Below are 27,239 nucleotides of genomic sequence, written 5' to 3'. Positions count from 1 at the left end.
GAATGAAGAGTTTGGGGGAGTGAGGACAAGCAGGCCAGTTCCCATGTAAGAGAAATCCAGAGGGGAGGAGCCTGAAGGCCAGTAGAATTGGCCGCCTAATCGGCTGTTCCTCCAGACAGGCAGCCACAGGACTGCTTTGGGATTTCCAGTCATGGTAAGGGAACAAGATAATCCACTCAAGATAGTAACTGAAGTCTCAACACTTCTCCCTTCTCTTACTCCTGATGACCTCTCACCCAAACGGATAGAGGAAAAGCTGAACCATAACATTCCTTTGCAGTTCTTCTCTGGTTTAAAAGTAAAATCAGACTACTGATTATTTTTAACATTCTCAGCAAGTCTGTAGACAAATGTTTCTGACATCTGCAGGAGAGTGCATCTCTCAGCATGTTCTGGGATCTCCTCCTTATCAAAGCAGAGTCCCCATAATTAGTGGACTCCCATGGTTTCAAAGGCATCTTCTGCAAATTGAACACGAGCTAGGACAGGCGAACACTTTTACTTCAGAATGACTTCCGGCAGCCTGAGATGTAAAGCCAGTCAGAACCCAGACATAGCCCTTCCTCATTTTAGTCTCTCCAGACTTTTTCCCTGAAACCCTTAGCAACCAGCATTCCATTCCAGAGCCTCTGCCTCTACGCAGAAACTGCAGCCTCCTGGGTAGCCTGTGTGCTGTTCACACTTGACAGCAGCTTCTCTGAGAGCAAAACTGCCACTTTGATCCACCGCAAGGCTCCCTGGAAACCTGAAAAGGGTCAAAGGAGGCATTGTACTGTGGCCATGGGCTCCTGTGTACTGCCACACTACCCTTTGGGTTTGTTGGCGCTTCTGTCCTCCAAAGCCCAGGACACAGTTTATCCCTCCTCTGCAGCTGGTGTGCATAAGCAGCCATACCCTTTTGGTTTTAATGAGGTTACTGTTGGAACTCCCCGGAGGACATAGTGCTACAGTGCTACTGACATATATTATGACAGGGTCAGAATCTCTTGGCATGATCTTGAGGATTTCCTCATGCTTTGCCTGCCTTGTTACCTCTCCTTAGCTCCTTCTCTAAGTCTCCTTGAGATACCTGTAGAAACCTTTGTGCTATGACCTGTGCTCCTAAGGGCACGCGTCTGCCTGGCCCTGTCGTGTTACCCAAAATGATCATCGTTTCTCTGCAGTAATCAGGGACAGGTCTGGAGAAGTGAGGGCAAGTATGCCAGTTCCCAGGTGAGAAGTCTGGAGGGCAGAGGGTGGTGTGTCCCATTTCTAATCCCTGCTCCCCTTCCCCCAGATTATGCTGCTGATGAGAGCTGTGCGCCCCGAGGGTACCTGGCAGCCACAATGCAGTTTGTCCCTGGCCATTTCTCCTGTGACGTTGTGTGGGGAACTGTGATCCGAGTCCATTCACGCCTCAAAATGGGACCCAGCATGGGGGTCTCTCGGGGTATGTGATTGGCATGACAGGGCAGGTGAACATTGGAAGGATCTGGAAAAGGCAGTTTCCTGAGCCCACGTTACTTCCCCAGCCATCCAGGCCCTGCGCTCTGTGCTCAATGCCTTCTCTGTGGTGAACCGGAAAAACATGTTTGTTTATCAGGAACGAGCAACAAAGGCTGTGTACTATCTTCGGTACGTGGCCCTTGGAAGGTGGGTAGGGCATGAGTTAAGGATGGCATGGGAGGCATGTCCAAAGACATGCTGCTCTTTCCCAGGCTCCTGGAGACATCCTGCAGTGACCGACCATGGAAAGGGGATGCGCTGCCCCCTTCCCTCGCTCTGTCCCGAAGCCAAGAGCCCATCTACTCTGAGGAAGCCTTGGCATGTATCACTCCCACTGCCTGATGCCCCTGTGTGCCCCTTGCACTTTGCTCTCTGGAGCCAGGGCCCTGACCACAGTTTTCCCTGTAGGGTCTTCGTTCTCCCTTAGACATGGCCTCCAGCCGCAGTTCAGATGCTGCTCGTCCTGTGGGCCAAGTGGACAGACATATCCAGCTGCTGGTCCATGGTGTTGGGCAGGCAGGTAAGGTCTGAAGAGGGGGTAGGGGAGTGGCCACATGAGGCTCCAGAATCCTCCGGGACTTCTCTTAGAACCTTACAAGCATTACACTGAAGTTATGTAACAGTTGCAGCCCAAGACCTGGCACATATTAAGTGAGCCATAAATACTAGCTGGAGGCTCCAGACCCTCTGGGACTTCTCTTAGAACCTCGTATTACTCCGCCCTGGGCCCCTCCTCTAGTTCCTGCTGTGCTCAGGGCTTTCCGCAAGCAGGAGCTGCATGGGAAGGAACTGGCTTCTGCCATGTTCAGGGATAGGGCTGCAGTTGATTGAGGCGCAGCTTGGGGAAGGGGAGCTGGGGTGACTGGAGAACTGGTGGTGCCACCGGCCTGATACCAGACTGGGTTCGGGGTGAAGAGGATGGTTATTTGGGATATATTTTGCCCGAGGTGTCCAGTAGGCAACTGGATTTTCCAGCTAATATTTATAGCTCAGTTAACGTGCTGGTCTTGGGCTGAGACTGTTACATAACTTCTAGTGTAATTCTTGCAACAAACTTATGAGGATGATGCTATTATAATTCTTATTTTATGGATGAAAGCCCTGAGGTTTTGAGAGTAAAACTCAAAAAGTATCCACAGTCACATAGCGAGTAGCTTGGCAGAATTGGAACCTAGTGCTGGCTACCTCCAGAGCCAGCACTCCTAACGCTGCTTCTAGTATACAGGGAATTGGGAATTGTTTGAGTTTGGTATCTTAGGGTTGCTATGGGGGTAGCTGGTTCCTCTACCAGTGTCCCCACCTTCCCACCATGGCTGTGTCAAGGTCCTGAGATCACGGATGAGCTCGTGCGAGTTCTGTGTCGACGCCTGGATGAGGCCACACTGGACGTCATCACAGTCATGCTTGTTCGGAACTGCAAGCTAACACCAGCTGATGTGGAGGTCAGCTCCCCTCCAGGCACCAGCATCCTTCCCAGACTCAGCCACAGGTGCTGGGACAGTCTAGGCTGGAACTTCCACATTCAGCTCTGCCCTCTTCTTCCCACTCTGCAGTTCATCCAGCCCCCTGGAAGTCTCCCCTCAGAGGTGCTGCATCTGGCCCTACCCACGTCCTGCAGGCCCTGGCTTCCAGCCTTGGCGTGGTACCTGCGGCAGAACTTGCTCATCTTCCTGCACTCTCCCAAGTACACAGATAGCAACAGCCGGAACCACTTCCAAGTGAGATTGCACTCATTTCTCTCCACACTCATGTGCACCCCTGCCGCCTGCCCCACGCACACCCTTACTGACTCTTTCCTACAGATACCACTGTATGTACCTTTGTCCTTGGACCTGGGTATACCCGTGCCCCCTGGGGACCATTATTACCCACTTGTGTCTTCTCGTGCTCCCATGTCTACCTGCACCACGTTCCCCACTGTGGGCACCCATCCCTGAGGGTTTTGTCCATTTGCTTGGTCTTAGTGCTCTGTGGCTGTTCTTTCCCCAGCATCCACTCCCACCACAGGGTGGCCTCCCTGACTTGGACATCTACTTGTATAACAAGCCTGGTGGACAGGGCACTGGGGGCAAAGGTATGGTGCAGGGCACGGGCCTGTGGCACCACCAGGTGAGGGAAAGCCTTTTGCCATCCTGTTGCTGAGAGGACCTTTCCCAGGCTTGCAGCTGAGTGGAGGGTCTTGGGAGGGGTGGTCGGCAAGTCCCACAGCTGAATCTTCCTATGGATTTCTACCCAGGGGTTGCCTGCATCACTCTAGCCTTTGTGGATGAAGGAGGAGCCCCCTTGTCAGTGGCGCTGTGGCCCCCCTCCTCTCCGGGACCCCCAGACCCACTGCGAGAGGAGGAATTTGAGCAGCTGACCCAGGTCATCCGCTGCCCGGTTGTTGTGGATGGTTCTTCAGGTGGGACAGCTTGGTCAGAGGATGAGGTGTTCAGTTATTGCTGTGGGAGGTAAGGGTGGTGAGTAGAGGGGGATCTAGGGTCCCCTGTTCTCCTTCCAGCTCAGAATGGGGCCCCACGGCTTCGACTGGATGTGTGGGAAAAGGGGAACATCAGTATTGTGCAGCTGGAGGAGAAGTTCCGAGGAGCAGCTCGCCAGGCCCTGGCCGATGCCATCATCGAGCTTCAGCTGCTGCCAGCTTCACTATGTACAGAGGACACACCCTCAGGTATGCAAGTCAAGAGGTCCTTGGGGTCCAGAGAATGTCACAGATCCAGGCAGGACAGTGTGGCAGGTGAGGGTACAAAGATGGGGTTTAGGGGAAGCATGACAGAAAACTACTACATCAGAATCACTTACTTACAGTTGTCCATGAGCTTGTCTGTGCATCATCCAGGTGCTACATTGGCAGCAGTGAATGGCTGCAGCTGCTCACCCACTTAGACAGGGCTGTTGCATCAGAAGCTCACTTCATACTAACACATGCGGTTGCACACTATCAGTTGTATATACTGTCATTCACTGACAGGTAGAGTAGGAGGCAGGTCACTGTCATACCAGTCTTGAGATTCAGTTTTCTGGAATGGGGATTGATGATCAGTGATGGGTGTCTGTAATATCTGGTGTCCACAGGAAGTCTCAGGAACGGATCTTTGGAAACTAAGAGCTCTGCAGGCCGAGCTAGCACCTTTCCCCCTGCCCCTGTCCCTGGGGAGCCTGTGACTCCACCCAGCAAAGCTGGCCGGCGTAGCTTCTGGGATATGCTGGTAATGGGAGGAAGTGGTGAAGTGGGCATCTACCTTTCTGCCTGCCTCCTAGCTCCTCTTACACTCCCTCCTGCCTCCCAGTCCCCTATAGGCCTTGCCACAGTCTCCTTTCCTATGAAACTGCTCTCTCCTGCCAGACACCATGGCATGTACCTTTAGTCCCAGCTCCTCAGGAGGATGAAGTAGGAGGATTTTGCTTCAGGCCAAGGTTCAAGGCTGTAGTACGTTGTGATCATGCCTGTTAATGGCCACTGCACTCCAGCCTGGGCAACATAGAAACACTCTCTTAAAAAAACAAAACAAAAACTGCTCTGTGTTTTGGACTGGATTTTGCAGAATGTGGCAGTTCTCACTGATGTAGAGGGAGCCTTAACTTACTATGTGCCTTCACTTCCATTTTTCTTGTCGGATCCTCACAACAGCTTGCAAGATAAGTAGAGCTTTTACAGTGAGGAAGGTGAGGCTCAGGAAAGTTAAGTAACCTGCCCTGGGCTCCTTAGCCTGCCCCTAGGGAAGCTAACTGAACCCAGACCTCTGAACCCTCCTAGCTCACTGCTGTTCCATAGTGCCTCCATCCCACACCTTTCCTCTTCCCAGTAGCCCTTCCTCATTCACTGCATTGCCCCCAGAGTAAAACAGAATGTGGGGATTTGGGTTCCCCCAAAACAACTGATGACATTGTCCTGGATCGGCCAGAAGACACTCGGGGCCGGAGGCGTCACAAAACCGAGAGTGTTCGGACTCCCGGTGGAGCTGAGCGGGCACCAGGCTCAGATTCTGGAGCCCAGAGACAAAGGTGTGTGTGTGGTGGTATTGTGCCCTGGGAGAGTATGGGCGTGAAGTCACAGATGGGCCGTGGTCTGTATAAACATACAAGTGTCATGTATGGACATGAGGCTCTTACTCCCACTGTCTTTCAGACGCCGGACCACACAGCTAGAAGAGGGTGAGGTGGGGACCCTTCATCCTGTGTTTGCCCGTGCTGCTCGGCGCTGGATGGAGTTTATGGTTCAGATTGGTGAGACCCCAGCCTCCCCTCCCATCCCTCAACCCCAGCCTGGTCTCCATCCTGCAGCTTCATAGTGACTCCTCTGCCTCCCAGGTTGTGCCTCAGTGTCCAGAAGCTCCACCCACATGGTGTCCCGGTTCCTCCTTCCATCCATCCTGTCTGAGTTCACCGCACTAGTCACCTCAATGGCTGGAGACACCAGTGTCCGCATCTTTGAGCAGCGTTTGTGAGTGTAGATCCTATAGAATTGAAGGGAACTCCCCTAGACTTGCTAAAAGCGGGCCTATAGGAAGCCAAACCAGAGGAAACTGAGCTAGGAGAGGTGGAAACAAGGTCCAGGGAGGTGAAGACTAGGCCAGGGAGTGGTGTCATGGATGGCCTTTCTGTCTGCCCGCCCTTTCAATAGGGGTTCAGAGCCAGAGATCTTCAGCCCTTGTTCCCCTGGGCAACTGGGCCCCTCTCCCCGCCCTGCAGCTGAGCGGCGTCTGCTGCTTCTGGGAAGGAACTTCTTGCAGTGGAGGAGACCAACACAGCAGGGTGAGGGCATGGCCTGTGGGGGTAGGCTAAGAATAAGTGGTGGGGTCTCCAACCTTGCAAAGGGGAGGGTGGGATCAAGGGGGATCTGTTCCCAGGCCCCTGTTGTGCCCCTCCCCCATCCTGTAGCTGCCAAAGCCATGCAGCGCTTCGAGCCAGGAGGTGATGGGAGCTCAGGGCGAAATGCTCCCCGGCAGAGGCTCTTGCTACTGGAGGTCGTGGACAAGAAGGTACATATGGGCCAGGGACTGGGTGGGAAGAGGGGTTCCATAATCTCACTGACCCTGACCCCCGACCTCCAGCTACAGCTGCTGACCTACAACTGGGCTCCAGACCTGGGGGCAGCATTGGGCCGAGCACTGGTTCGCCTGGTGCAGTGGCAGAATGCACGAGCCCATCTCATCTTCTGCCTACTCAGCCAGAAGCTTGGACTCTTCCATCATTATGGCCAGTTGGACTTCCCTGTGCGAGACGAAAAGGTGCCTGCTGCTCTGGCTCTTCCTATAGTTTTGGCTACTGAGGGGTCAGTTAAAGGCAAAACCAGCTCAGAAGCTGGAAAGATGGGACAGACTGAGGGCAGAGGTAGTAGGGAGGGAGTCTGAGAGAGGAAGCCATGGGATGAGAGAGAGGGTCCGAGGGCAAAGGCTGTGAACCCATTGCAATGCTCCGTCTCTCAGGAGCCAAACCCATTCCTGCTGCCAACCATGGAAGTGGAGACCCTCATCCGGAGTGCAAGTCCCCCGCTGAGCCGTGAGCAGGGCCGGCTGAGTGGGTCCTCTCGTGGTGGGGGTCCCCTTCCCCTGGACACATTCCCCTTTGACGAGGCCCTAAGGGATATCACGGCTGCCCGCCCCAGCTCCATACTTGGTCCTGTGCCCAGACCTCCTGATCCTGTCACCTACCATGGACAACAGTTCCTAGAGATCAAGATGGCAGAGCGCAGAGGTGAGGGTACTGGGACAGGCAGCAGGGACAGGAAATCTGTGGAGTCTGGGAGGAAGCGGGTGACAATGCCTGGGGCTACTACCAATGCCTTCAACCCTCAGAGCTGGAGCGCCAGATGAAGATGGAAAACCTGTTTGTAACCTGGCAGCAGCGTTCTACTCCAGCCACCATGCCCATCAGTGTGAGTGACCCCAGCTTGCATCTTCCTCGAGGATCTCTGATCCTGCCCCGTCACTGCGTCATGCTCACTGCCCTGTTTCCCCAGGCTGGAGAGCTGGAGACCCTGAAGCAGTCATCTCGCCTGGTGCATTACTGTGCAACAGCCATGCTCTTCGACCCAGCTGCCTGGCTGCATGGGCCCCCAGAGACCTCTGGACTCCCTGAGGGGCAGGTGAGGCTGACTCCCAGACTTCTAGGAGACCTTTGCTTACCCCACAGTGACCCCCCTCTTCCATCCCCAGCAGGATGGTTGACAGTGGGGAGAATCTTCCTTGATCTTTACTCTCACAGCGGCGCCATCGCCCTGAGTCAGGGTCTGGGAGCCGAGAGGCCCCCACAAGCTGTGAATCCTTGGATGTGTCGCCCCCGGGAGCCCGTGAGGAGCCTTGGCTGAAGGAGCTGAGCTTGGCTTTCCTGCAGCAATATGTGCAGTATCTGCAGAGCATAGGTTTTGTGCTGGTACCACTGCGGCCCCCCTCACCTGCCCGCAGGTGAGCCCGTCCCTGCTTTCCCTTCTCTCTTCTCCTGCACTGCAAGTGAGGCCCCACAGGCCCTTCCTCCTTTTACAAGGTCCTATGTTGACAAGTCGGGCTGGGCCCGTGCATGTTCATCCCACCAGGCTCGCACACGTGTGAGGGTTTTGGATACTTTCACACAGCCCTCGGACGTGTCCTGCAGAACTTGTATGCTTTGTGGAATTCATGATGACACTTGTACACAGAACTGTGTCCATTCTCACAAAGCTCATGCCCACACATATCTTGTACACTTACACGCTTGCATACATCTCCCCATGTGAATTTTTTTTGGAGATGGAATCTCGCTCCATCGCCTAGGCTGGAGTACAGTGGCGCGATCTCGGCTCACTGCAACCTCCACCTCCTGGGTTTGAGCAATTCTTGTGCCTCAGTCTGCCAAGTAGCTGGGATTACAGGTGCACACCACCCTGCCTGGCTAATTTTTTGTATTTTAGTAGAGATGGGGTATCACCATGTTGCCTAAGCTGGTCTTGAACTCCTCAACTCAGGCAGTCTACCCACCTCAGCCTCCCAAAGTGCTAGGATTATAGTTGTGAGCCATTACGTCCGGCCTGCACATGTAAATCTTGTACATACTCCTAAGCCTCTGGATCTAGGCCTTAATGATTCCTGTCCTGATCATCCCACTGACCTCTCCTGAGATTTGATGTGGTTCTTGGCCCAGGGAAGTCCTTTTCTCACCAAGGACCTCTATGCTAGGCCTACTTGCATCACTGTCCTCGGCCTGTTCTTGGTCATGTTCACCCACTGGCCAGTACTGACAGGTCTGAGTCTTGGGAAGTAGGCAGCCCCTCTGTCACCACCTCCATTTCCCCTGAGCGCAGGGACAACTCTGCAGCCACCTTTTCATCCACGATTAAAATCTCAGATTCCCATGGTTGTGGCCCGTGCTCTATGTTCCTCTCCAGATTCTGTGTTCCCTGCCCTTTCCCAGTAGCTGTATGCGAAAAATGAGCTGTTCACCTTACACACAGCTACTTTTGTGTCTCCAGATTTGTGAGTTTATCAAGGCATGTTCTCCCTCCTCTGTTTTCAGTTAGAACCTTTTCAAGCCAGTAGTCCAGAAAGCCAGTTCTAACTCTCCCATGTTTCTGTGCCCAGCTCTCCACTCCCCAGGTTTACCTCTCTTCCAGGCATTAGGAAGAGAAGGCGTGCCTGCCTCTCCTGTGATCCCATCTCAGGCCAGGCTGGCCCCTCCTACCCTGGGGAGGAGCTGCACAGCTTGCTGCCTTGACAGTTCCCAGCTCTAGGAGCTTGTCTAAAGGACTTTAATTTGCACACTTGCCATCAGTTATGCTCTTCCCCCCAAATCTGAATTCCTTTTTAAAACAAGACACTGAGTTAAAAAAAAAAGTTTCTGCAGCAAAATTTAAAGCCAGGCCTTCCCTTCCCGCCAATCTTTAACAATCACTAAGTCTTGTCCCAGTTTCCTTGAGGTTTAAATGGGACACTTTTTCCACCAGAGGTTTTGACCCCCAGCAAGAATTCTGGCAGTTTATAGCCCCTTGGCGTGAGTGGGTCCCCCTGACCCCTTCTGTTCTGTCCCTTCTTCCCAGTCCTTCCCCTGCTTCCCTTCTCCCCTATCCTCTGCACTAAACTGTGATGAGCAATATGCCTCTTAAAGCCTGGAACTGCCATCCCACAATCAAAAGACAGCAGCTTTTCCCTCTCAGAGGAAGGTACCTAACCAGGCATCAAGCATCTCCTTGAATTTTCCTAATCAAATCGTAGACATGCATCACCCTCCCCCTTCTCTCTCCTGCCCAGCACGCACCCTCTCAGTAGCAGAGAGGCTTAGACTCCACCTCCCCACTGAGCACTGTTTTTGCCTCCCTTGAAGCAGCAGCTGCTGTGGAGAAAGCCCGGCCCTGCAGTCTAGACCTGGACTCTAGGCCCAGCCTTGCCACTCACAGTGGCACCTTTGTGGGCCTGTTTCCTCCCCTGCAAAATGATTCCATGTAAAACGGATTCTGGGTCTGATCACCGTGACTGCATGCCACTTGCCTGCCTCATCCTCTTATCCCTCCTCCTTTTCTACAGCACCAGCCGACCACGGGCCATGGCTATCCTTGGAACAGAGGGTCGAGGCTCCTTCTCCTGCCCTAAAACCAAGACTGATGGGAGCCCCAAGGTAACTTGTCATATAATGGTAAAGTTACTGATGCTGAATTACTTTCCCATGGCCTGAGGTCATTGACCCTGAGTGATGTACCAGGGTCACTGATCCCAGACTGACACCATTAAAGTCAGGATCTAAGGGACTTCCACCCTACTGATTCGAGGCTGGTGAGCCCCCAATCCTTGCCCCGTTTTTCCTTTCTTCAGAGTACTAGCTCTCTAGTAACCACCTACCACCTGCAGCGGGCACTGCCTGGGGGCATCATCCTCATGGAACTGGCATTCCAGGTAAGCAGGAGGAGCACTGAGTGGAGAGAGCCAGACCCACCTGTCTCTTGCCTTCCTGATCTCATCTTCACCTTCCCTCCAGGGCTGTTACTTCTGTGTCAAACAGTTTGCCCTGGAATGTTCCCGAATCCCAATGGGGCAGGCTGTCAACTCACAGGTATGTGGATGAGGTGTAGGCACAGTCAGTGCACCCCAGTGTCCTGTGGGCAGCATGGCTCCATGTCTCATTTGCTGGGCAGTAGAGTAATGCAGTGGGCAGGCTGGCTTAGTGACTGATGCAGTGCTGTGGCCTGGCTAGGTCAGTGCTCATTCTGGTGAGCTGCACTCACTACCAGGCTGACCCTGTCGGTCATCCAAAGTGTGTTCAGCTGTAGCCCTGAGGCAGCACAGTGCCTGGTCTGGCCTGTAGTCATCTAGGGTCTGTGGCAGACCCTAGTGGAATCTGGGATACAGCAGAATGGCCCAGTGTCTCAAAATGGCCCTAGTTTCATGGAAGTAGTTACAATACAGTATGAAAAAGGGAGGCTAGAATGAGGAGGCCTTCCCACAGAAACCATTCTGGCAGAGGGCATTCCACTGGGCCACAGCAGCAGGGGAAAAATTGCACTTCTTTCCACAGAAGGAGGGAAACATGTATTGGGCAGCCAGTGCAGCCACACCCTAACCCTGTCTCCTGCTGCTGCCTCCCCAGCTGTCCATGCTGTTCACAGAGGAGTGTGACAAGGTGCGAGACCTGATGCATGTGCATTCGTTCAGCTATGACTTCCATCTGCGCCTCGTGCACCAGCACGTACTAGGTGCCCACCTGGTGCTGCGGCATGGCTACCACCTCACCACCTTCCTGCGACACTTCCTGGCCCACCACCCCGACGGACCCCACTTCGGCCGCAATCACATTTACCAAGGTCAGTGCCCAAGGGCAAGCCAGTGAACCCAAAAAAGAACAGGCCACAGGTGCCTCCAGGTCAGGGCTGGTGGGACTACCTCCCTGGACAAGTGGTCCCATGTTGTTAATTACCTCATGTCACACATATCATGTCCCCATGTTTCTGTCCTGTGTCTTTCTTACCAGAGTTTGGACCCCATGTCACATGTTCCCTGCCCTCTGAGTTACTTTTGTCCCATCTCAGTGTTCCACAGGAATGCAGGAGCTCCTAAGGAAAGCAGACCCACTCTGCCTGCCAGTCAGAGCTTTAAAGACGCCCATCCCTGTGCCCCACCAGATCAGTGTGTCTGTCCTAGGCTTAGTGTCTGCTGTCTCCTGTTACTTACCCCTCAGGGACATTGGAGCTCCCCACACCACTCATCGCTGCCCACCAGCTGTACAACTACGTAGCTGACCATGCCAGCTCTTACCACATGAAGCCATTGCGAATGGCCCGGCCAGGGGGCCCAGAACACAATGAGTATGCCCTGGTGTCGGCATGGCACAGGTAAGGCTGGGAGGGGCATCCAGCATGCATGCTGCAGGAGCTGGGGCTGGGACATTGTTGCAGTAGGGAGACCCGTGTTTTCTTGGGCAGGGTGAGGTTTGTTTCATTAGAACCCCAGAGTTGACATCTCCCCAACCTGTCCTGCACAGCTCTGGCTCCTACCTGGATTCTGAGGGACTTCGCCACCAGGATGACTTTGATGTGTCTCTGCTTGTCTGTCACTGTGCTGCACCCTTTGAGGAGCAAGGAGAGGCTGAGCGGCACGTTCTGCGGTCAGCAGACCCCCTACCCTGAACACGCCCATTTCCCAGCCTGCCCGACCCTGCCCTGTGTGTCTCTTGCTATGACCGCCACTCTCCTGCCCTGCTCCCCACTCCAGGCTACAGTTCTTCGTGGTGCTCACCAGCCAGCGAGAGCTCTTCCCCAGGCTCACTGCTGACATGCGCCGCTTCCGGAAGCCACCCAGACTGCCCCCTGAGCCAGAGGCTCCTGGGAGTTCAGCTGGCAGCCCTGGGGAGGCCTCAGGGCTTGTTCTAGCGCCAGGACCGGCTCCTCTGTTCCCACCACTGGCTGCAGAGGTGGGCATGGCACGGGCACGACTGGCTCAGCTGGTACGGCTGGCTGGAGGGCACTGCCGTCGGGACACCCTTTGGAAGCGCCTCTTCTTGCTGGAGCCACCAGGGCCTGATAGACTGCGGCTAGGGGGGCGCCTAGCCCTGGCAGAGCTGGAGGAGCTCCTAGAAGCAGTCCATACCAAATCCATTGGGGACATCGACCCCCAGCTGGTAAGGGACTGTGGGCTCCCAAAAGAGCTGGGGTAGATGCCAGGAATTCCACTGGCAGCCAGGGCAGAGAGCACAGGAATCTGAGGTGACTGGCACAGAAGACTCAGGCCTGTGGCTCCTCCCCCAGGACTGCTTCCTATCCATGACAGTCTCCTGGTACCAGAGCCTGATCAAAGTTCTCCTAAGCCGCTTCCCCCAGAGTTGTCGCCATTTCCAAAGCCCAGACTTGGGAACTCAGTACCTGGTAAGTCCCCTTGAGCTTCCTCTGAAAAGGACAACATAGCAGAAATCCTCACCAGACAGATGTGCCCCTCAGCCTGACCAAGCAAGCTCTGCTCTGGAGGGAGGCCTAGACAGAATGGGACTCCACAGATACATGTAAAACCCTTCCAGTACCGGGCATCGAGCTACAGTATGTGATTCTCTGAGCAGCTCTGCCCTCAAAGACTCACCAAGAACACAAGCTTTGGCTTGAGATCCTGAGGACCAGGCTCTGGAACTGACAACCCAAGGAGCTCTCAGAACTTTGTCAGTAGGCTGGAGCCCCAGAAAGGACCCCTTGGGCTTTGAAGCCTTGTTACTCAAAGTGTGGTCCACAGACCAGCAGCCGCAGCACCTGGGAGCTTGCTGAAACGCAGGCTCTCCGGCCACATCTGAGACTGCTGACTCGGGATCTGCAGGTTGTCAGTCTCCCCAGGTGATTTGTGTGCACACTGAAGTTTGAAAGCGCTGCTGTAAAGGACAGGTAGAGCTGCGGTGGTGGAGCATGGGGCATTAAGGAGCCCACAGAGATGGGCCCGGCCAGAGCTGAGGTTCAAGAGAGGAGGCGTTATGAGAGATTTCAAGTAAGAAAGTAGGAGGTGGAGCCAGGTGAGGGGTCCTGCAGCACAGTGCTTGTGCAGAGGATTCATTTCAGGGTGCAGGAAGGGTCTCCCAGAGAAGCCGAGGTCAGTTAGGATGAGGCTGCAGTAGTGTCAGCGGTTGTGAATAGAGGGGGGTGCCCCTGTCGGTGGTGGGAAGGCTGGAGCAGGAGCGGGTTTTGAGGAAGGGTGACAAGTCCAACCTGGGGGAAGTTGAGTCTGGGCTCCGTAAGGCCCTTCACCGTCTGCAAGGTTTGTGGGTACCAGGGATTCAAGCTCAGGAGAGTCGTAGGCAGCAGCTCTGTGAACAGGTGGTAACTGAAGCCTTGGGAGAGCAAATCATCCCAGGATGGATCACTAAGCAGAGTGTTAGGGAGCAGACAGACATAAGGGGACAGGACAATCCCAGGGGTGGTCAGAGAGGAGTGCCAGGACAGGAGGCAAGGAGGTTGTGCCAGGGGTACAGCACTCTCCATTGATTGGCTTCAGCGTACCAGGCTCTGTGTGGGGCCTCCAGGATCTACTGTTACCCCTCATTCTGACGCAGCTCAGATGGGCTGACGGGCAAGCCAGCAAGGATGAGGACTGAGGCTCAATTTGGAGACATGGTTCTATGTGACCTCGGGGTACAGGCGGGGTGAGGTGTGGAGATGGAAGTAGGCCTCTCCTCATCCTCCCTTCACCTCAGGATGCCCTGTGGAAGGGTCTGTGTCACTTCGGGGGAGAGAGACCTCAGTCCCCTTCTCATCTTTTCACTGCAGGTTGTGCTGAATCAGAAGTTCACTGACTGCTTTGTGCTGGTGTTTCTGGACTCCCACTTAGGAAAGACGGTGAGAACAAGTCGGGGGCTTTGTGTCAGCCTTGTGGAAGGCCATACCCCAAATGTATGGAGCCTGCTGGGTTGGGGTGCCCACCCTTTCTGAGCCCTGCCTCCTGTCCCCACCCATGCCCTCCTCTCACCAGCGCACCCCCACCATGTTCCCCACAGTCTCTGACAGTGGTTTTCCGAGAGCCCTTCCCAGTACAGCCGCAGGACAGCGAGAGCCCCCCCGCCCAACTAGTCTCCACCTACCACCACCTGGAGTCTGTCATCAACACAGCCTGTTTCACCCTCTGGACCCGCCTCCTCTGAGAGAGTGGACTGGACCACTGCATGTCACTGTTCCTCGAATCGTGGGTCTACAAGATTGCCCGCCAGAGGCAGGACTGACCAGCCCTTCTGGGCCCCAGGGCAAGTCAGACACTGAGTGACACTAAAGGCTTTGCAACTACGTCTTGGGGGTCTGCTGCCCCAGCCTGGCGGCAGGAACTGCCCTCCTCAAACACCCACAGCCAGTGACCCATCCAGGACTTCAGAGGGTCAGGTCAACCCAAGGACCCCTTGGGCCCTTCTGGGGTACTCCTTTCTGCCCACCTGGTAGAGTCTTGGGAGTTCACACGGGGTGGCAAAAACTTACCCCCTAGAGCTCCTCTACCTGATCCTGCCCCCCAGCCTTTGACCATGGTCAGCCACCTGTGTCCCTTGAGCCCTCGGGTCTTCACCTCCCACTTGGACATCACTGCTGGACATTCCCATTGAGATGACAACTGGGTTCCAATCCCAGCTTTGCCTTTGAAGCACCTGTGGCCACTGTCAAGTCCCTTTGCTCTCAGACCCTGGGTTTCTCATCCTTTAATGAGAAGGTGGGCTCAGAAGCTCTCCCACCTCCACAGCAACCCTGGCACTGGCTTCTCAATGGGAGGGAAGCAACAGAGAAACTGAAGTGTTAGACACTATGTGTCCCCCCACCCCATAACAGAGACATAAGACAATGTTCAGCGGGTCATCTTTAATGCAGAGGAGGAGATGGGATCTCACTCGCTGTCTGGAGGCATGTGGGTGGTGTGCAGGCCCTCACTGGCCACCTCGGGGTGGCCCCGCCTATCCCAGTATGAACGTAGCCAACTCAAGCCCTCTACTGTGTCTCCTGTAGGGAGAGGGAGGCCTGGGCATCTCAGCCCACAAGGAGAAAACATCCCCTGTCCAGTCCCTCCAGAGCTCCCTTCCCCAGGGCCACCCCTCACCTCGAGGCTGATACTCGCAGCCCACAAAGCCTTTGTAGCCTTCATCTTCCAGCAGTTGAAACAGATAGGGGAAATTCAGCTCTCCGGGGCTGCTGGGCTCCCCTCGGCCTGGGACCTGTGCCACCTGCACATGCCCTGGGGACAGATGTGGACAAATGTGGGGTCCAGGCTCCTGCCAGGGCCTGAAGAACAGATGTGGGGATTGAAAGGGTGGGAGGGCACAGGAAGCTCCTCTCACCAACAATGGGCAGGAACTCCTGGATGTTTCCTGTCAGGTTCCCATCCATGATCTGCCAGTGGAATATGTCCTGGGGAAGAGGATACTACAGTCCAAGACCCCGCAGGCCCCACCCTCCTTCCGGTCTTCAAAGTACCCCCTTTCTTCCACTTACCATTTGTAATTGGAGGTTGGGTCTTCCCACCTTCTGTAAGATGGCTGCCGCTGTAAGAGAAGCCAGGGAGGGGGCCGTGAGCCTCGAGAAGAGCACAGGAATCAAAAGGGACAGAAGGAGACAGGGCTGGGGTCATACCCTGCTGGGGCGTGTCCAGGAAGTACTGGGGGTCAGTGATGCGGGTATTGATGGGCTCCAGCAGTCCCACGAGGTCCGCCTAGCAGCATGTCGGGTGCTGTGAATAGAGCTCCTTCCCAAGTTCGTCCCCCATCAGTCAGTCACTGGTCAAGGCCCTCACCTGTCCCTCTGACCTAGGCTGGCAGCCTCACGTGCTGTCCCCACTGTGCACCCCCTCCTCCGCACACCCACAAAGACATGTAAGTACATGTGTGTTTCCACCTTTCTCACCTCAGCCAAAACCCCAGCTGCATGCCTCAGGTTCTCCAGAAAAACGATCTCCATCTCAGCTTTGACTGCTATTCGATCAGCTCCCTGGGGTACTCGGCCAGCCATCAGGTGGATCCTGTGAGGAAGATGGATTGGAGGCCTTGCCTCCCTTGGCTCTCTGCACCTCTTCCAGGATTCCCTGACACTGCTGGCCCTTGCCTGTCTCCCCAGGTCTCCAGTCCATGGCACCTGAGCCACGATGCCCAGGCATCCCAGCGCTTTTCAGAGACACTTCAGTAACGGCCGAGGGGAAGCCCTTTCCCAGACACCTCAGCGTCCACCCACCGCCCCCTGCCTCCAGTACTTTCTACCTTTCCTTCCCTCGGTCCTTCTCCTCAACCTATAACCTGCTAAATTCTCACCTTTAAAAATTATCCTGACCCTTGCTTGCCCTTCTCAGGTATTCCGTGCTGCTGTCTCTACTTCCTCTCCTTGCATCTACTACTTAGACTCTTCCCATCTTTTTTCTGCCCCCACCATTGACCAATAGTGATCCCCTCTTGCTAGTACCTTCTGAGCCTGTTTGGCCTCTGCAGGATTTGACATTTGATCAGCCCCATTTGAGCCGTCCACCTCCTCCCATCATCCCCTGATCTTATCAGCCACATCCAGCTCTGAACAGACATTCCAGACCTCCCCACCCCAACAGGCTACATATATGTACAGCCTTAGGAACACTGCTGAACACACCAGGCTGCCTCTTGCCACAGCACCCTTGCCGGGAATACTTTACCTTCTGCCCATCAAGCAATGCCCACTCCTTGAAGACAGTCCAAGCATCACTACCTGTAAGCAGCTTTCTCTGATCCAGACAGGGTTAGGTGCCTACCCCTGCTCCCACAGCTTCCTGGAATAGGGCTGTCCTCAAATGGATCACTGCATATATTTACTCTCCTATCTTCCTAGGCAGACTGAGCTCCCAGCATGGGATGCCAGCATGGGGTGAGCATAAAAGAGTGGCAAACAGACTGGCACAGGACAGATAAAATACAAAAGGCAATTTACAAAGGACCAGGACCGCAGAGGCGGAGATAGGCCAGTGGGCTCAGACTCCTGAGCGTCTCAGACCTCAGGTCCTCGACTACCTGAACCTGAGGCAGGGTCATGGGTCACAGAGGGGTGGGGCTTGGGGTGGAGGCGGGGTACCTGGGACAGCCCAGGGCCTTGGCGTATCGCACGGCCTGCTCCAGCCCCTCTCGGAAGGCCGCCTGTCTCCCGGGGACGGCCCCCAGCCCCATTTCCCCCTTCTCTTGGTCTCCTGCAGAGAGAACGGGCCTCAGCCCCCGACTCGGGCACTCCCCTGCCCGCGCCCCGTCCCCCACCAGTCTCCCGGCCCGCGGCGCACCCGGGGGCGTGTTGATCAGCACAAGCCGCAGCCCCGCTTCTCGCGCGGCGCGCGCCAGCGCCTCAGGCGGCTCCGCGTACGGCCAGGCCACCTCGACGGCCTCGAAACCCGAGCTGCCCGCGGCCCGCAGCCGCGCGGGGAGGCCGGGGAGCTCGGGGAACAGCCAGGACAGATTGGCGGAGAAGCGCAGCGGCGCCATGCCTGGGGAGGCCGGGCCGGGCAGAGTCCGAAGGCTCCAAAGGCGGCGGGCGGGGCGGGGCTCTCCTTGCTGGCCCTGCGAACAAACGTGCACTCTTCCGGGTTAGAAAAGCGAAGTGCTGTAAAAATCCGGGCCTTCGCGAAAAGCGCCTTCCGTGAGCGAGAAAGGGAGCGCGGGGAGAGGCGAAGGGGCGGGGCGAGGGCGGCCGGAAAAGGAGCGGGGCCCGCGCCGGGAGAAGCTGGGGAGGCCGGGCTCCCGGACCTGAAAGCCGGACGCGGGGCCAGAGAGAGCTGGCTGCCCGAGGGCCAGGTTGCAATGATGGGACGTGCACTTTAATACTGAGTCTTTCCTCTGTTTATAAAAATGCTATCTGTTCGTTAAGCAACATTTGAAAGCTGTATAACCAAATAAAGAAGCACTTTTATACCACCAGTTATCACACCACTAGCCTGTTAGCTTTCCCGTCCAAATTTTAAAATATGCAGTTTTTTTCTTTGGAAATTGTGATCTTTCGGTATATGCGGTTTTATAGCCCTTTTTCATGGAATATTATTTTGTGAGCATTTCCTCGTGTTTTCCAATAGCCTTCAAAATCTGTGCCTTCGCTGCTCATTGTTGCACACCTAAGCAGCAAGTCATTTATTGTACTTTGTGGTTGGATATTGTGTGTGTGCGCGCGCGCTGCAAGCGCACTTTCATGCTCTTCTTAGTCCCTATCTCTGACTCTTTTTCAAGTCTTTTTCTAGAGATGTCCATCACAGTGTTGGCCCGTTCACGCCGTTTGTCTTTTGCAAGGGAAACGGCACCATTGAGCAGCTATGGGTGAGCTGTCCTCTCTTAGCCTTAGCCTCAGCTGATTGGACCAGGGAGGTCATCTGATCCCAGGACAGCCAATCCATAGACTGGTCAAAGACCTCTTACTTGCGTGGTTTGGAAAGATAAGATAACCAATCAAGAGTTCAAACAAAGAAATGCTGAGAGTCAACAGGTGGTGTTGCCAGAAGGTGACTGGGCTGTAGAAACGACATAAGACAGAGTCCTATGGTAAAGAAAAGCTAGAGCGGAAAGGAGGGGAACCAAGTCCTGTGAATAGAGGTAGCACACTGGGAAGCCCATGTCGTCCCAGGGGTGCCCAAACCCATAGCTGCCCCCAGGTCTGTGCACTTAAGGCTGGGATGCTTAGACTTTCCTGGGTTTCTTTGTCTGTATAGCATCTTAATGTTTCTTGAGATAATTTGAATGATTTTACTTTCATCTACAATAACCCACCTGATTGGGCAGGTTCTTAGGGGTAGAATTACATGGTCAAAAATAGGAACATATCTAAGTTATTGATGTCTTAAATTTCCTTTGAAAAATATAAATCTATATCCCAACAGTTCATGAGTAAACGTCATCTTGATCTATCGTCTGTGCTAACTTTGACAGAAAAGCTGAAAGTGCAACATTAGGAACACCCAGCTTCCACTGATTGTTCTGTCAACACTCAACTCCATCTCAAATGAGGCTAACTCAGACACCAGGGATCCAGCCTGATCCCGTGGTGAACCCAAATGCTTAGAAGGTTCCATTTCTTCAGCTCTGCCTCCAAGAACAGACTGCTGCCAACTGACACTGATCACCTGGTTTCTTGCTCATTTGCAACTGGTTTTATACTAGGACCTTTGCCTTGTCTTGGAATGTGTTTCTTGGGTATCGTCCTGTCAAGATCTCACTAAGCTTAACATTGGAATCAATCCCAACTTTAGTGTGTGTGCAATCCAAAATCAACAATACAGAGTAACATCCAGAGGAAGTAATTCCTTTATTACCACCTCACTGTTGATCTCTGAGTATGCAAATTCCATTTATGATGTTGAAAGCACCACCATCTGCTGAGCTCTGCGTCAGAAACAAAATGTGTCCAACTCCCAATGGTCCACCCCTTTTTTCCTTGGACATCCCTTAGGGCAGTAAAGATTATGTATAAACTAGATATACATGACTCACTTTCCCCTTAATTCCCTTACAACACCTTCACATAATATGCCCAAATAAATATATAAGGAGTGCAATGTCCATGAAAATTATTTGCTTTATTCACCTTTGGCTATGTCTTATCCCACCTTGCAACACAGGCATGAGACTAAGTTATCACAAGTTTGGATTCTTTGCATTTGCCTTTTTTTCCGGCTTTATTGTACTTCACAGATATGTATTTAGCTTTTAACCAAATAATTTGCACAGGTGTGGTATTAAAGTAACAACAATTTGTAAATAGTTGCATGGATAATGGCAAAAACTTTAGTACAGAGTTCAGAGTCTCATTTGATCACTGGATAGCATTTGGCAATGCAGTAAAACATATTACAACTCATGTGAAATGCAAATCAAAACCTCAATGAAATTCTATTTTATGCCTTTCAGATTGGCAAAAATAAAAAAGACATTATCAAATATTGGATAGGATTTGGAACAACTGCTGATAGGAGTGTAAATCACTATAACCTCCTTGGAAAACAATTTGGCCTTGTCTCTTAAGGCTGATATGCCTTTGATCCAACAGTTCCTTTCCCAGATGTATCCCCTGAAGAAAGTTTTGCACAAGTGTACCAGGCAAAAAGTAAAGTGATGTTCACAGCGGAACTACTTATGTAGCAAAAAGATGGAACTAACTCAAATGTCCATACATACATACATAGGTGAGTTGTGTAATAGTACAGTCATACCATGTTGTACAAGAGAAAGCTGGTGGCTCAAATGATAAAACTGAGTTTGTTCTTGTTAACACAAGATTATGTATAAACTAGACATACATGACTCACTTACCCCTTAATTCCCTTACAACACCTTCACATAATATGCCCAAATAAATATATAAGGAGTGCAATGTCCATGAAAATTATTTGCTTTATTCACCTTCGGCTATGTCTTATCCCACCTTGCAACACAGGACAATATATGAAGAGCTTAGTGAAGTTTAATTGGAACTGAAAAACATCATTATGAAAGCATCAAGTGGATACATCTCAGAAACATAATCTATAGAGGAAGAAGCAAATCACGGAGAAATACATACAGTGTGATTCCATTGATAAAAAGTCAAAGGCAGGGAAAACCAACAGTATCTTGTGTAGGAATATGGATATCCCTGGTAAAACAATGAAAAACAAGTGAATAATTATCACAAAATTCAGCATAATGGTGACGACCTCTAGAGGAGGACGGAAGAGGGTAGCATTGGAGCCTTTGAAAGCATTAGTTATCCTTTCTCCTACCTTGGATAGCACATTCATGTATGTTAACTTTACTACTCTTCTTTAGAGTTAACATATATTTTATAAATATCATTTTATATCTGTTTTATATTTAATAAAAACACATTTTTAAAACCTGTATGCATTTACTGCCGTCTGTTAACACATTTGATATTAACATCCTCATTGTGGTATCATTATAATCTCAAGATTTTTCTACAGGTTCAGCTTGTTCTTATTGTTTGTCTGGTTTGAATTATAATGATCACTTCTTAGACTCAACTTGCCACTGCTCAGTATAGTGATCTTTTATTGTATTATCTGCCCAGAACCTATGGCAGGCAGCCTGCAAAATGGTCCCCAATGGGTCAGAGCGGGTGGTTCACACCTGTAATCCCAGCCCTTTGGGAGGCTGAGGCAGGAGAATAACTTGAGCCCAGGAGTTTGAGACCAGCCTTAGCAACCTAGTGAAACCCCATCTCGACAAAAATATAAAAATTGGCCAAGCATGGTGGCATGTGTGTGTAGTCCCAGCTACTCCAGAGGCCAAGGTGAGAAGATCGCTTGAGTCTGGGGGGTCCAGGCTGCAGTGAGCCATAATTGCACCACTGCAGTCCAGCCTGGGTGACAGAGCAAAATCCTGTCACAAAAAATAATAAAATAAAATAAAATAAAATAAAATAAAATAAAATAAAATCGATAGACCATTAGCAAGATTAACCAAGAAGAGTGAAAATCCAAATAACCTCACTAAGAAACAAAACAGGAAATATTACCACTGACACTGCAGAAATACAAAAGATCATTCAAGGCAACTATGAACATCTTTATGCACATAAACTAGAAAACCTAGAAGTGGATAAATTCCTGGAAAAACACAACCCTCCTTGCTTAAATCAGGAAGAATTAGATACTCTGAACAGAGCAATCAGCAAGATTGAAATGGTAATTTTAAAATTACCAACAAAATTAAGTCCAGGACCAGACGGATTCACAGCAGAATTCTACCAGACATTCCAAGAATTGGTGCCAATCCTTTTGACACTATTCCACAAGACAGAGAAGGAAGGAACACTCCCTAATTCATTCTATGAAGGCAGCATCACCCTAATACCAAAACCAGGAAAGGACACAACTAAAAAAGAAAACTACAGATGAATATCCTTGATGAACATGGATGCTAAAATCCTTAACAAAATACTAGCTAACCGAATCCAACAACATATCAAAAAGATAATCCACCACGATCAAGTGGGTTTCATTCTAGGGATGCAGGGATGGTTTAACATATGTAAGTCAATAAATGTGATACACCACATAAACAAGAATTAAAAACAAAAATCACATGATCATCTCAATAGATGCAGAAAAAGCATTCGACAAAATCCAGCATCCCTTTATGATTAAAACCCTCAGCAAAATTGGCATATGAGGGACATACTTTAATGTAATAAAAGCCATCTATGACAAACCCACAGCCAACATAATAGTGAATGGGGAAAAGTTGAAAGCATTCCCTCTGAGAATGGAAACAAGACAAGGCTGCCCACTCTCACCACTCCTCTTCAGCATGGTCCTGGAAGTCCTAGCCAGAACAACCAGACAAGAGAAAGAAATAAAGGGCATCCACATTGGTAAAGAGGGAGTCATACTGTCCCTGTTTGCTAACAATATAATTGTTTACCTTGAAAACCCTAAGGACTCCTCCAGAAAGCTCCTAGAACTGATTAAAGAATTCAGCAAAGTTTCCGGATACAAGATTAATGTACACAAATCAGTGGCTTTTCTATACACCAACAGTGACCAAGCAGAGAATCAAATCAAGATTTCAACCCCTTTTTACAACAGCTGGAAAAAAAAAAAAAAAAACCACTTAGGAATATACCTAACAAAGGAGTTCAAAGACGTCTACAAGGAAAACTACAAAACACTGCTGAAAGAAATTATAGATAACACAAACAAATGGAAACACATTTCATGTTCATGGATAGGTAGAATCAATATTGTGAAAATGATCATACAGGCCGGGCGCGGTGGCTCAAGCCTGTAATCCCAGCACTTTGGGAGGCCGAGACGGGCGGATCACGAGGTCAGGAGATCGAGACCATCCTGGCGAACACGGTGAAACCCCGTCTCTACTAAAAAAACACAAAAAACTAGCCGGGCGAGGTGGCGGGCGCCTGTAGTCCCAGCTACACAGGAGGCTGAGGCAGGAGAATGGCGGGAACCCAGGAGGCGGAGCTTGCAGTGAGCTGAGATCCGGCCACTGCGCTCCAGCCCTGGCGACAGAGCGAGACTCCGTCTCAAAAAAAAAAAAAAAAAAAAAAAAAAAAAGAAAATGATCATACTGTCAGCCAGACGCGGTGGCTCATGCCTATAATCCCAACACTTTGGGAGGCCAAGGAGGGCAGATCACTTAAGGTCAGGAGTTTGAGACCAGCCTGGCCAATATGGTGAAAGCCCGTCTCTACTCAAAATACAAAAATTAGCTGAACGTGGTGTTGCACGCCTGTAGCCCCAGGTACTAGGGAGGCTGAGGCAGGAGAATAGCTTGAACCTGGGAGGCGAAGGTTGCAGTGAGCCGAGATCATGCCACTGCACTCCAGCCTGGACGACAGAGCAAGACTCCGTCTCAAAAAAAAAAAAAGAAAAAGAAAAAAAGAAAATGACCATACTACCAAAAGCAATCTACAAATTCAATGCAATCCCCATCAAAATACCACTATCATTCTTAACAGAGTTAGAAAAAACAATTCTAAAATTCATAGGAACCAAAAAAGAGCCCGCATAGCCAAAGCACGATTAAGCAAAAATAAAAATTCTGGAGGCATCACACTACCTTATTTCAAACTATACTTTAAGGCCACAGTCATCAAAATAGCATGGTACTGGTATAAAAATAAACATATAGACCAATGGAATATAATAGAGAACCCAGAAATAAACCCAAATACTTATATCCAACTGATCTTCGACAAAGCAAATAAAAACATAAACTGGGGAAAGGACACCCTTTTCAACAAATGGTGCTGGGATAATTGGCTAGCCACATGTAGGAGAATGAAACTGGATCCTCATCTCTCACCTTATTACAAAAATCAACTCAAGATGGATTAAGGACTTAAACCTAAGACCTGAAACTATAAAAACTTTAGAAGATAACATTGGAAAAACCCTTCTAGATGTTGACTTAGGCAAGGATTTCATGACCAAGAACCCAAAAGCCAATGCAATAAAAACAAAGATTAATAGCTGAGATCTAATTAAACTAAAGAGCTTTTGCATGGCAAAAGGAAGAGTCAGCAGAGTAAACAGACAACCCACAGAGTGGGAGAAAATCTTTACAGTCTATACATCTGACAAAGGACTAATATCCAGAATCTACAACAAACTCAATCAAATCAGTAAGAAAAAAAAAAATCCCATCAAAAAGTAGGCTAAGGACATTAATAAACAATTCTCAAAAGAAGATATACAAATGGCCAACAAATATATGAAAAAATGCTCAACATCACCAATGATCAGGGAAATGCAAATCAAAACCACAATGTGATACCACCTTACTCTTGCAAGAATGGCCATAATAAAAAAATCAAAAAACAGTAGATGTTGGCATGGATGCGGTGAACAAGGAACACTTCTACACTGCTGGTAGGATGTAAACTAGTACAACCACAATGGAAAACAGTGTGGAGATTCCATAAAGAACTAAAAGTAGAACTACCATTTGATCCAGGAGTCCCACTACTGGGTATCTACCCAGAGGAAAAGAAATTACTATTCGAAAAAGATACTGGCACACACATGTTTATAGCAGCACAATTCACAATTGCAAAATCGTGGAACCAACCCAAATGCCCATTAATCAACAAGTGGATAAAGAAACTGTGATATATATATATTATATATATATTATATTATATAGTATATATGTCTATAAGATATATTGTATTATATAGTATATATGTCTATAATATATATTATATTATATATATATGGTGGAATATTACTCAGCCATAAAAAAGAATGAAGTAATAACATTTGCAGTGACCTGGATCAGATTGGAGACTTATTCTAAGTGGAATAACTCAGGAATGGAAAACCAAACATTGTATGTTCTCACTGATATGTGGGAGCTAAGTTACAAGGCTACAAAGGCATAAGAATGATACAATGGACTTTGGGGACTTGGGGGGAAGAGTGGGAGGAGGTGAGGGATAAAGGACTACAAATAGGGTGTGGCATATACTACTCATAAATCACCACTAAAGAATTTACTCAGGCCGGGCGCGGTGGCTCAAGCCTGTAATCCCAGCACTTTGGGAGGCCGAGACGGGTGGATCACGAGGTCAGGAGATCGAGACCATCCTGGCTAACACGGTGAAACCCCGTCTCTACTAAAAAATACAAAAAACTAGCCGGGTGAGGTGGCGGGCGCCTGTAGTCCCAGCTACTCGGGAGGCTGAGGCAGGAGAATGGCGGGAACCCGGGAGGCGGAGCTTGCAGTGAGCTGAGATCCGGCCACAGCACTCCAGCCTGGGCGACAGAGCGAGACTCCGTCTCAAAAAAAAAAAAAAAAAAAAAAAGAATTTACTCATGTAACCAAATACCACCCATCCCCCAATAACTTATGAAAAATAAAAAAAAAAATTAAAATTAGCCAGGCGGGTGGCTCACACCTATAATCCCAACATTTTGGGAAGCTGAGGCGGGTGGATCACTTGAGGTCAGGAGTTCAAGATCTGCCTGGCCAACATGGGGAAACCCCATTTCTACTAAACATACAAAAATTAGCTGGGCGTGATGGTGCGTGCCTGTAATCTCAGCTACTCGGGAGACTGAGGCAGGACAATTGCTTGAACCTGGGAGGTGGAGGTTGTAGTGAGCAGAGATCGCGCCTCTGTACTCCAGCCTGGGTAACAGAGTGAGACTCCGTCTCAAAAAATAAATAAAGCAAACAAACAAAAAGTGGTTCCTTCTATCTCTGTCTCCTGGTATTCATGCCCCCATGAACCGCCTTTCCCTTGTTTGTGAGCTGGACCTAGCAACTCACTTCAAACAAGCAGAATATTGCAGAAGTGGTGTGATGTCGTCTCAGAGACTACATTGCAAAAAGGCTGTGGCTTCTGTCTTGGCTCCTTTCACTCTTTCACTCACTTGTTCTGAGGAAAACCTACTGCCATGTTGTGAGCTGCCCTGTGGAAACACCTATGTGTCAATGAACTGATGTTCTGGCTGTTATGGACTGAGTGTTTGCATTTCCCCAAAATTCATATGTTGAAGTCCTAACCACTAATGTGATGGCATTTAGGAATGAGGCCTTTGGGAGGTGACTAGGTCTAGATAAGGTCATGGGAGTGGGATCCCATGATGGGATAAGTGTCCTTATAAGAAGAGGAAGAGAAACCAGAGTTTGCTCCCCACCCCCCACTCTCTCTCTCTCTCTCTCTCTCTCTCTCTTTCTCTCTGGACACATTGAGAAGGCAGCATCTGCAAGCCAGGAAGAAAGCCGTCACTAGGAACCACATCTGCAGGCACCTTGGTGTTGGACTTCCCAGCCTCCAGAGCTGTGTGAAATTCATGACTATTGTTGAAGCCACCCAGTCTATGGTATTTTGTTATCACAGCCCAAGCTAATACACTAGCCAACAGCTGGCAAGAACCTGAGGCCTGCCAACAGCCACATGAGTGAGCTCAGAAGCAGATCCTCCCTCGATTGAGCCTTAAAATCCCTGTCCCCTGGCCCACATTTTGCTTACAGCCTTGTAAGAGATACCCAGCTAAACTATACCTGGTCTCCTGACCCACAGAAACTCTTTGGTAGGAAATGTTTGCTGTTTTAAGTCACTGAGTCTCAGGGTAATTTATTAGCCACAGTTGATTATTAATAGAGGATCTCTTTCTTTTTCTAGGAACAATTCCCTTGTTTGGGGGAACTATATCACTTTCTTTTTTTTTTTTTTTTTTTTTTTTGAGACGGAGTCTCGCTCTGTCGCCCAGGCTGGAGTGCAGTGGCGCGATCTCGGCTCACTGCAAGCTCCGCCTCCTGGGTTTACGCCATTCTCCTGCCTCAGCCTCCTGAGTAGCTGGGACTACAGGCGCCCGCCACCGCGCCCGGCTAATTTTTTGTATTTT

At 50.6% G+C, this 27,239-nt stretch overlaps 3 protein-coding genes across 6 annotated transcripts in view; 1 reads left to right on the top strand and 2 right to left on the bottom strand.

Moving 5' to 3' along the window:
* SZT2 (SZT2 subunit of KICSTOR complex) overlaps positions 1–15,233 on the top strand; it is a 62,604-nt gene extending 47,371 nt beyond the window's left edge. For both annotated transcript variants that reach the window (XM_077960174.1, XM_015137379.3), the window contains 30 exons: positions 1,277–1,429; positions 1,512–1,614; positions 1,698–1,803; positions 1,894–2,005; positions 2,809–2,927; positions 3,039–3,203; positions 3,475–3,559; positions 3,722–3,886; positions 3,986–4,153; positions 4,558–4,691; positions 5,321–5,487; positions 5,612–5,709; positions 5,794–5,926; positions 6,107–6,237; positions 6,364–6,464; positions 6,537–6,713; positions 6,912–7,179; positions 7,281–7,360; positions 7,445–7,570; positions 7,690–7,889; positions 9,978–10,068; positions 10,263–10,343; positions 10,426–10,500; positions 11,035–11,248; positions 11,623–11,776; positions 11,926–12,048; positions 12,156–12,561; positions 12,689–12,805; positions 14,183–14,251; positions 14,410–15,233. In XM_077960174.1, the coding sequence (XP_077816300.1) occupies positions 1,277–1,429; positions 1,512–1,614; positions 1,698–1,803; positions 1,894–2,005; positions 2,809–2,927; positions 3,039–3,203; positions 3,475–3,559; positions 3,722–3,886; positions 3,986–4,153; positions 4,558–4,691; positions 5,321–5,487; positions 5,612–5,709; positions 5,794–5,926; positions 6,107–6,237; positions 6,364–6,464; positions 6,537–6,713; positions 6,912–7,179; positions 7,281–7,360; positions 7,445–7,570; positions 7,690–7,889; positions 9,978–10,068; positions 10,263–10,343; positions 10,426–10,500; positions 11,035–11,248; positions 11,623–11,776; positions 11,926–12,048; positions 12,156–12,561; positions 12,689–12,805; positions 14,183–14,251; positions 14,410–14,553 (4,265 nt within the window). In that variant the 3' untranslated portion in view covers positions 14,554–15,233. The remainder of the gene's footprint in view (positions 1–1,276; positions 1,430–1,511; positions 1,615–1,697; positions 1,804–1,893; positions 2,006–2,808; positions 2,928–3,038; positions 3,204–3,474; positions 3,560–3,721; positions 3,887–3,985; positions 4,154–4,557; positions 4,692–5,320; positions 5,488–5,611; positions 5,710–5,793; positions 5,927–6,106; positions 6,238–6,363; positions 6,465–6,536; positions 6,714–6,911; positions 7,180–7,280; positions 7,361–7,444; positions 7,571–7,689; positions 7,890–9,977; positions 10,069–10,262; positions 10,344–10,425; positions 10,501–11,034; positions 11,249–11,622; positions 11,777–11,925; positions 12,049–12,155; positions 12,562–12,688; positions 12,806–14,182; positions 14,252–14,409) is intronic.
* The window catches only part of MED8 (mediator complex subunit 8), a 417,118-nt gene that overhangs the window by 60,927 nt on the left and 328,952 nt on the right, over positions 1–27,239 (bottom strand). The gene's annotated exons all lie outside the window — the stretch shown is intronic.
* HYI (hydroxypyruvate isomerase (putative)) lies at positions 15,236–17,984 on the bottom strand. 3 transcript variants are annotated; one of them, XM_001094962.5, is made up of 8 exons: positions 17,670–17,984; positions 17,471–17,582; positions 16,286–16,400; positions 16,016–16,094; positions 15,878–15,927; positions 15,724–15,793; positions 15,486–15,620; positions 15,236–15,388 (listed from the first exon to the last, which is right to left on the bottom strand). In XM_001094962.5, exons 1-8 carry the CDS (start codon positions 17,866–17,868, stop codon positions 15,276–15,278), a joined length of 873 nt encoding a protein of 290 aa, XP_001094962.1. In that variant the 5' UTR covers positions 17,869–17,984; the 3' UTR covers positions 15,236–15,275. The 3 variants fall into 3 exon arrangements, with proteins under 3 accessions (XP_001094962.1, XP_077816758.1, XP_014992916.1); XM_077960632.1 differs by having other exon boundaries at positions 15,504–15,620; XM_015137430.3 differs by having other exon boundaries at positions 15,236–15,620.

Source organism: Macaca mulatta, chromosome 1 (assembly GCF_049350105.2).
Source record: "Macaca mulatta isolate MMU2019108-1 chromosome 1, T2T-MMU8v2.0, whole genome shotgun sequence".
NCBI lineage: Eukaryota > Metazoa > Chordata > Mammalia > Primates > Cercopithecidae > Macaca > Macaca mulatta.
This window is presented reverse-complemented; position numbering and strand designations above follow the sequence as displayed.